This window comes from Helobdella robusta, assembly GCF_000326865.2.
Source record: "Helobdella robusta unplaced genomic scaffold HELROscaffold_2, whole genome shotgun sequence".
Lineage (NCBI taxonomy): Eukaryota > Metazoa > Annelida > Clitellata > Rhynchobdellida > Glossiphoniidae > Helobdella > Helobdella robusta.
Genome location: NW_008704083.1, coordinates 1,577,935 through 1,587,934, shown reverse-complemented (window position 1 = coordinate 1,587,934; position 10,000 = coordinate 1,577,935). Strand labels below are relative to the sequence as shown.

The following is a 10,000-nucleotide window of genomic DNA, read 5'->3' as shown; positions in this document are numbered from 1 at the left end:
TTAAAATAGTGAAAATTAAAAATTATTAGAATCGTCATCATCATCGTCGTCATCGTCATCATCATCATTGTTAGCAGAAGCAGTGGCGACAGCAGCAACAGCAGCTTCCTCATCATCCTCACCGCCACCATCATCATCATTACAAGATCACCTGTTGCTTCCCTGATCTTTCAGAAGTCTCTTATTAAATAAATTTATAAACAAACCGGCATAACGTAATGTATGTAGATGTGTGTGTTTGTGTGTGTATGCGTGTGTGTGCGTGCGTGTGTGCGTGCGCGCGTGTGTGTGCGTGTGTGCCGACTAAATGTCGACTGCCGATAGTTTAAGACGTGCTAACAACTTTTTGTTATTGTTAATAGCTGTGACAGCAATTGTAAATTAGATTGTATGAATGATCTGTATATGTTTGTTTGTAAATGTGTTTGTTTGTATGTGTGGGCATGTATGTGTGTGTTTTGTGTGTGTGCGTGTGGTTTTTGTAGGTACCAAAAAAATAAAAATCAAAAATATGACCGTTGCAAATACCAAAACATACAAAACAATAATACCCACCCATGTCTGCTCAATGTCAACATTACTCTATCTTGTACTGTAATGTTAATGAGATGTGATGTGGATGCCAGTACTCTTATCTTACTATCACTTTCTCTCTCTCTCTCTCTCTTTTCTCTCTCTCTCTTTCTCTCTTTCTTTTATTCCTTTGTTTAATTTTTTACTCTTTAATCACTCCTTTTTTTCTTTCTCTATGTTCTCTAGTTCCTTTTCTTTATGTTTTAAACTCAAACATTTTTTCGTAACATTTTTTCGTTCTATTCTAATCTCTCTCTTTCTCTCTCTCTCTTTCTCCTCTCTCTCTCCTTCTCTTTCTCTCTCTCTCTCTTACTTCCTCCGTTTCACATACATCGTCAATGAGCATGGTGATGTCCTTGACTTGACACGATATTGAACGATGAAGGAAGATAAACAGGTCGGTTCAGAGGTCACCATAATAAATATTGGGGTTGTATTGTATGTATGTATGCATGTATGAATGTATGTATGTATGTATGTATGTATGTATGTATGTATGTATGTATGTATGTATGTATGTATGTATGTATGTATATATATATATATATATATATGTATGTATATGTATATACATACGTGAGACATCTTAATAGTTTCATTAATAGTCCCATAATTAGAATTAATGATATGGTATGTGTGTGTGCAAACTTGTTAGTTAGTCTGGGTATGTTTGGATGTATGTGTTTGTATGTATGTGTCTGTGTATACATGTATGTGTAGGTGCACATTACAAACATACATACATTGTTTTTGTTGGTTTATTGGAATGCATTTCGATAATTTATTATCATCATTATTATCATTATCATCAAAATCGTCATAATCATTCTTATCAATATTGTAGTAATAGTAGTAGTAGTAGCAGCAGCAGCAGCAGTAGTAGTAGTAGCAGCAGCAGTAGTAGTAGTAGCAGCAGTAATGGTAATTTTGATATATACCGTGCTTCATGATATGATTCGACATCGAATATAATGGAACATGTATGCATGTATATGTGCATGCATGTGTATATGTTTGTATGAATGAATGAATGAATGAATGAATGAATGAATGAATGAATGAATGAATGAATGAACGAACGAACGAATGAATGAATGAATGAATGAAATGCATTCATGTATGTATGTATGTATGTATATATATACATACACACATACATACATTTAAAAAACAAATGCCTTTGTACGTAGTGATCAATGTTCTGCTGTTAAAATAGACTGTGGAGTTGTGCAGATTTGTGTGTACATCCATGACGAATGGAAGTTTTTCACGCCAGGTTTGCTATGTAAATTTTACATAAATTTTTTTAAAATTCTAAAAACCTCGTTCTCCCTTCGCTTCTTCTCCTCCTTACTCTCACTATTCCTCACGATCTCGGCGTTGAAACTCTCACAATTTTCATTATCTCCCTTACTTAAGACATCCATCAGGTATGAGATGTAGCTAGTGGCCAAGCGTAGCGTCTTTATCTTTGAAAGTTTTGTATCCGTTGGTACATTGGGAATGCAGCCGCGAAGAGCTGAAAAGGCGCTGTTGATGTTGTGGCTTCGTCGGCGTTCTTTTCGGCTGCTGACGTTGTTGTGGCTGTTGTCGTCTATGATGATGACGTTGTTGTTGTTGCTGCTGCTGCTGTTGGGGTTGGTGTGGCTGGCGACGATGTTGTTGCTGAGATGGCTGTCTGCTGTTTTTTTTGTTGTTTCGATATGAAAGAGAAACAACATAAAATAACAACAACAATAATAATAACAACAACGACAAATAACAACAGCAATAATAAATAATAATAATAATAATTTATTAATGACGTAATTTACCGTGTGCGAGTTGTTGCAGAAGTTTTTGTTGTTGTTGATGTTGTTGCTGCAGAAGATAATGGTGATGATGAGGGCTTACTGAAAATGCATCTGGATAATAATAATAATAATAATAATAATAACAATAATAACAACAATAATAATCATAATCATGATCATGATGACGACAACAATAACATGCACTTGGTTTTTGTCATAATGATGTTATAGATGATGATGATGGCGTGGTGATGATGATTAAGATAGAGTTGCTTATTTAGTATCATTATTATTATTATTATTATTTATTACTATTATAATTATAATTCATTAATATTAATTACGTTGAAATTTAATTACTTGGCGGAGACGTCGAATTGGAACGCTTGGTGTCGTAAAAGTATTGTTGGTGCTGCTTAAAAAAGGACGACGATGACGTACCTGTCGCTGCTGTCGCTGCTGGAATGATGACGTCAGAAAAGTTGTTGTTGTTGTTGTTTTGAGATTGGTGATGGTAGTAGTAGTTGTTGTTGTTGTTGATGTTGTTGTTGTTGTAAGAGGGATAGTTGATGAAAGTTCCGTAGTCTAGGAATGGCATCATTTTGTCAACTTTGTTTATGTTGTCGTTGATGTTGATGTTGTTGTTAATGTTGTTGTTGATGTTGTGGTTGATGTTTTTGTTGACGACAAAATTAATTAATAATAATGAGTAAATAATGAAAATATTCACACCGACAATAATTTATGAAGCGCTTAATTTAATAAAAATTCTTTCCACCCAACTGAAGCATTGATTCAAATCACGCATCCATATTATCATTTATTAATAATAGTACTAAAAATGGAAACCATATCCTCGATCAGGATTGGTCGGTTTAAAGGCCTCGCGTGCTGCGATTGGTTGAGATGTTTGATAAAGACAGTGTGATTGACGGGTGGGCGTGGTTCACGAATAGTATATTAAATGATACGATCGATACACACACACACACACACACACACACACACACACATACGCGCGCACACATACACACAAACCAACAAACAAACATTCATACAAACGTAGATTTTTACATACATACATACATACATACATACACATACATACATACGTACATACATACATACATACATACATACATACATACATACATACATACATACATACATACATACATACATACATACATACATACATACATACATACATACATACATACATACATACATACATACATACATACATACATACATACATACATACATACATACATACATACATACATACATACATACATACATACATACATACATACATACATACATACATACATACATACATACATACATACATACATACATACATGCATACATACATACATACATACATACATACATACATACATACATACATACATGATTGTTAATAAACTCACGTATTGTAGTCATTTAGGAAGCTGTCTTTATATCAATTAGGCGGTAATCATCTTCCTTTTGCATGGTTTTTGTGTCTGTGTGCGCGTGTGTATATATATATGTATGTGTGTATGTATGTCTGTGTGTTTATACATAAGTGTCATCACATAATTCTCGCCGTTTTGTGTATATAAAGCGTTTAATTTTGCGCCGATAGATGCCTGTGTGTTTATTTTGTACCCTTTTTGACATTGGTCTGTTTATATATGTAATTGTTTTAGGTATTTTGTTGTTGTTGTGGCTGTTGTTGTTGTTGATGTCTTTATTAATGCATGCCATTGCTGTTGTTGTTGTTGTGGTGGTGGTGATTGATGTGGGTTTTATTGTTGTTAATGTCACAGAGTTAATATTTGCAGAATTTATTCCAGTTGATAAGACAATAATTTTAAAAACAACAACATCAACGACGACGACAACATCAACAACGACAACAACAACCAACAACAACCAACAACAACATCATCATTTACAAACTTATTAGGTAAACATGAAGTTACTAGCCCCACTCATACTAATAATTTTAATAAGTGACATACATTTAATCGCACGGGTGTTTTCTGACCAACGAGACGAAAAAATTTCGGAAAAAGTTGCCGATAGCCAACTGACCAACGAAAGATGCACTCAGCTAGTTCAACGTCCATCGAGCGTGGTTAAAAAGGATTGGGCGAAATCACAGATGAGGATTTGGGGACGAAAACGTTCGAAAAATTTCCCTTTTTTGGTTAATTTCGACCGAGTATACACAAATCCAAGCAACTATGGGGCCAACAACGTCAACGGGCAGAGGTATAACCATTTCGGTCTCGCCAAAATAGGTAGCAACGACAATTTCGACTTTTACATCACCGCTGATGATGACGTCATTTTGAGTGCGGTTGCTAGGATGAGAGAAGGAGCTAAGGACGCGCGTGTCATGATGTGATTCGATCTAGTTATTATCTATTTATTTAGAGGGATGGGATGTTTCTCTGTTTAAACGAGCGAGTTTTTGCGCCATCTACCGACTGGGTTGGTGAAAGTTATTGAAGGTATTAATTATATTAATGAAGTATTAATATTTAAAGTTATGTAAAATAAACTTTTTATCAAAATTGTTCTCAGTTTTTTCAATTAAATTATGAATAAAAAAATCTAAGAAATGAATATTTATTTCTATATTCATTTCAAATAATCATAATTTTAATCCGGACATTTTTTTACGAAAAATTTAAATTAAGGTAAATTATTGATCAGTTTTTATCAAAAAAATTATTTGACAAATTAACATGAAAAAAGTATTATTATTCAGCATTCTTTGTCTGGATATTCATCTGAGTTGTAGAATATACATTGTAATGAGAACACCTTATTAAACAGCAATATATATGTATACAGTACATACAACCATTTGGAATGATACAATTTATTGTGTATGGGTGTGTGTCTGTATAAGTGTGTGTGTGTGAATATAAATCTATATAGGTCCATATAACAAAAATCTATATATCAAAAATATTAAAAAATCTATATATCAAAAATCTATATATCAAAAATATTAACATTTTATCATTCAAATCTTCTTGAATGTAATGGAATTCTTATGAAAGATTTTTTTAAATAAGGATTAATAAGATCTATATGAAACTTGCTGATGGAAACGCAATAATAGATGAATCTTAAATATAAAATCTAGAAAAGTATAATTAACATTTAAAATTTTTACAAAATTATAGCAAAAATAATATATATATATTTATAGAGTGTGTGTCTGAGTGTGTGTGTGTGTATGCGTGTGTGCGTGTGGGTGTGTGTATTTGTCAAATGCAACGCATACCATCATATATTCATCTTACCGTTGGACGCTAATTGCCAATTCTATTTATCTGTTTGTTCATTTATTTACAATTTTCATTAAAAATTACAATATTTACACAATAATAATCATCATTAAACACGTCTTTCATCTATTAAATAAAAAAACATATATAAACAATTCAATGAAAATGATATAAGAAATTAAATATGTTATTCTGGAAATGCTTTTGAGTATTCTGTGGCTGTTTTTAGCGAATATTTAGCAAATATTTCACAGGTATTCGACTGAATATTCAGCGTAGCCTTTCAAAAATCGTTCCAATTCATGGCTCTCTCGCCGAATCTGAAGCACAATTTCTTCGGAAAGCCTTCATTTTGAGGTACGCTTGATAGGAAACCGTATTCTCTACACCACCTGTCAGAAATTTCATCAACATTTTTAAATAAAATATTCCAAATAGGACAAAGTAGACAAAAAAAACTCAAAATGGCGAATTAAATGTCAAAAAAAATCAGAAGACAAAAATTTCAAACCCTCACCTCAGCGAGCGGCTCATCTTGTCGAAGGTCATGGTCGGATTATTTTTCTTCATGCCCCAGAGTCTAGCGATGTTTTTGGACTGGCCGGGAACGATCCGGAACACACCTTTCTCTCTGTTCTCCCACTTGATGTAAACCGGATTGAACTGCGGATCGTCCAATAGGTCCCTCATAAATCTCCATAAATGGGTCGATTTGGTTTCTACAGGAGGTAAAGAAAAAATATTTTGACTTTGAACGAACGGACAAACAAACGATGAACATACAAACAAACGAATGAACAAATGAATGAGAGAATGACTGAATAAACGAATGAATGAACGATTGAATGAATGAAAAAATGACTGAATGAACCAACAAACGAATGAATAGATGATCCCAATTTTAGCGAAAAAACCCAAGCAAACAGACAAAAATGAAAGAAATTATTAGAAAAAAACAAGCAAACCATCATCATCTCCATCATTAAGTAATACGAACGGATCCGAAAATAAATAAATAAAATTATTTCACTCTTAATTTAAAATTTAAAAATAATTTAATCAAAAAAATAAATAAATTGACGTAGGAGTTTTTTTTAAATCTAAAAAATAATTGCCGAACTGAAGTGAACTGAACCGAGCTGCTGGCGCTGATGATGTGTTTTATTATCTCCTAAATTCAGACGCATGTCAATCATAATAGAAATAACAGTGATAATAAATAAATAAATAATAATAATAATAATAATAATAATTACTTTTTGGTCTTTTCACGATAGTTTTCGTCTTCGACTGAGTAAATTTCGCGCCTTTTGGCTTCGATTTTCTGCCGGAAGAAGTTTCAGAAGAGTAGGTAGAAGAAGATGGCGACGAAGAGGAAGAAGAGGAAGAAAATGGGACATAGGAAGGAGAGGATAAGGAAGAAACGGGATCGGGACTGTTACAGTGAGATAATTCCATGTGGTCTGCGGATCCATGGTCAGAGCTAGTAGCAGGTGAGTCTGTCGAAACGTATAGAGAAGAATTTATTTTTATTCATATTTTTTATTATTATTTTCAATAATATTGTTATTATTATTATTATTATTATAGTAGTAGTGGTAGTAGTAGTAGCAGTTGTAGTAGTAAAAATAGTATTGTATTTGTTTGTATGTTTTTTGTTGTTGCTTACTGCTGTTACTGTTACAGTTGTTTATTAATTATTGTTATCTATGTTGTTTATTATACATATTATAATTATATACAATATTATACTTATAATTAACTATAATTAGTAATAATAATTATTATTATTACGATTATCTCTATATCTTATCAAGAAATTATGTCGTTATTAATAGCTATTATATCACATTCATTGTTAGTAATGGTTTTGTACGTAATGTTTCTCTCTCCCTCTCTCTTTCTCTTTCTCTCTCCCTCTCTCTTTCTCTATCTTCCTCTCTCTCTCTCTCTCTTCTCTCTCTCTCTCTCTCTCTATATATATATATATATATATAAAATTAGTATATCTATATACCCCTCTCATAATTAACATAATTACCTCCTAATTAGAATTCTCATTAATCTATTATTACTTATTACATTATCAGTAATCGTTAATAGTATTATTAATATATTAGTAATCGTAATAATAATGACGTTGATGATGATGACGATGACAACGATAATAATTAATTAATTACTGATTGTAACTTTAATTGTACGGCATTAATATTTATAGTATTATCATTAATCATGTTACGAATTATTGTGTTTCTATAATAATCTCTTTCTCTCTCTCTTTCTCTCTCTCTCTCTCTCTCTCTCTTTAAGTTCTGTGGAGTATTGTATTTTACCGTATATCATTGTATTGGTAACATCATGTCATTAACCTTGATTGTCAAACAAGGACACATAGTGAATGTGTGTACGCGTGCGTGAGTATGTGTGTGTGTGTGTGTGCGTGTGTGTGTGTGTATGTGTGTGTGCTCTTTGTTAACATTACAAAATTATTATTGTCCGTATATTGAACATTAAGCCTCAAATAAATTATCGTGTTTTAAAAATTTTTTTAGATTTATGAACATAAACAAGAACTTATAAGATTTATGTGACTGAATGATATTATAGCAACTGCAATAATAATAATAATTATTATTATTTTTTTTATTATTATAACTTTTTATTTTTATTCTGTAAATCAAACTCTGTCAAAACGCAAAGAAAGCAGATAATACTAATAATAATAATTAAAAAGACTATCTAAGATATAATAATATAATAATATAATAATAATAATAATAACAATAACAAACACTTACTGGCCGATTCATATCCATGGTCAAACATTGACCATGTTGCCATTTTGTTTTTACTCGTCTGCCCTCTGCAAGCAACACTACTGCTGCTGCTGCTGCTGGCCGATGACGTCGGTGAAATTGGCGGGGAAAGGTACGAAGTCACCACCGACGGAATGTTGTCCGGGACGTCCGGATCGGAAGTCGGAGTAGTTGACATGAATGTCGATATGTTTGGCAGGGCGAAAGAGAATATGCACTCATCCGCTGCTGATTGGTTGGTTGGTTGATTGATTGAAAAAACGAGTGAATGAATTGATTGATTGATTGAAAAAACCAATGAATTAATATTAATCGAGTGAGTGACAGAATTAATGGTAAGATGAATGAATGAATGAATAAAAGAGCGAATGAATGAAAGAATGACTGACTGACTGACGAAAATAATGTATAGATTTGCATACATGCCTAAGTGTTATATATGTATTATATAGAGAAATGAATGACAAAACGATTTTTTAAGTTTTATTATTATTATTTTAAAAGTGAACTTACAATCTAGATTAAGGATGTCTTTGAAACACGACTCGTCCAGTTCGGGCCAGTAGTCATCTTGGCAGATGAAATAAACTGTGTAGTAGTAGCAGTGTAATGGTAGTAGTAGCAGTAGTAGCAGTAGTAATAGTAGTAGTAGTAGTAGAAGTAGTAGTAGTAGCAGTAGAAGTAGTAGTAGTAGTAGTAGTAAAAGTAGCAGTAGAAGTAGTAGTAGTAGTAGTAGTAGCAGTAGTAAATATTTTTCGTCCGATAAAATTCGATGGCCAAATAAAACATAAAAACTCTAACATTTTTTCGACAAATCCGTAATTAGGAAGAAAATGGCGGCTCCGTTATTGGGATCTCGTTTTAGGAACTCATCAACTCCCATGCTACAGAGCCTGCTGCCGTCAATTCCTTTAAAATTTTCCAAATTTACATCCTCTATGTCCAGTTGCCTGTGGCCTTCTAAGGTGGTTATCCAGTCAAAAACGTCATCCGATGTCCATTCTTTTGGGTGCCGGTCCATCCAGCCTATGCTATGTATGTTGTCTGGATAACCTGGTTGGATGGGTTGGGTTGGGTTGATTGGTTGGTTGGTTGGTCAGTTGGTTGGTTTGTTTGTTGATTGGTTTGGTTGGTTGGTTGGTTGGATGGTTGGATGGTTTGTTTGTTGGTTGGTTGGTTGGTCAGTTGGTTTGGTTGGTTGGTTTATTGGTCATTTGGTTGGTCAGTTGGTTGGTTTGTTCAGTTTTTTGTTTGATTGGCTAGATGGTTGGTTGATTTTTGCTTTTGTGTTTAGTTTATCAGTCAAAAAATGTTTCGCTTCGGCTTTTTGGCTTGGCTCAAAACAGTTGGCTGATTGATTGATTCATCCATTCATTATTGATTGATTGACTAACTGGTTGATATTAAAATTGAATGCTTGATTGATCAATTGATTGTATGGCTGGTTGGCTGGCTGGCTGGCTGGATGGCTGGTTGGTTGTTTGACTGCCTAAACAGCGTACAAATATATATCTTATTT

General features: G+C 33.0%; 3 protein-coding genes across 3 annotated transcripts in view; 1 reads left to right on the top strand and 2 right to left on the bottom strand.

Annotated features, from left to right (window-relative positions):
• Nucleotides 1–2,144, bottom strand: part of HELRODRAFT_136534 (hypothetical protein) — a gene marked incomplete at both ends in the record, with an annotated part of 2,656 nt that extends 512 nt beyond the window's left edge. The window contains 2 exons of the mRNA XM_009017078.1: nt 887–928; nt 1,896–2,144. Of these exons, the coding sequence (XP_009015326.1) occupies nt 887–928; nt 1,896–2,144 (291 nt within the window). The remainder of the gene's footprint in view (nt 1–886; nt 929–1,895) is intronic.
• Nucleotides 2,145–4,329: 2,185 nt separating this feature from the next.
• HELRODRAFT_160056 (hypothetical protein) lies at nt 4,330–4,767 on the top strand (the record flags this gene model as incomplete). Its single annotated transcript, XM_009017077.1, has 1 exon — nt 4,330–4,767. The coding sequence occupies one exon, from the start codon at nt 4,330–4,332 to the stop codon at nt 4,765–4,767; it is 438 nt and encodes a 145-aa protein (XP_009015325.1).
• A 1,408-nt stretch (nt 4,768–6,175) lies between these two features.
• HELRODRAFT_63872 (hypothetical protein) lies at nt 6,176–6,397 on the bottom strand (the record flags this gene model as incomplete). The annotated part of the gene is made up of 1 exon (XM_009017076.1): nt 6,176–6,397. A coding segment is annotated over one exon (222 nt), but the record flags the coding sequence as incomplete, so codon positions are not given.
• Nucleotides 6,398–10,000: the final 3,603 nt, after the last annotated feature.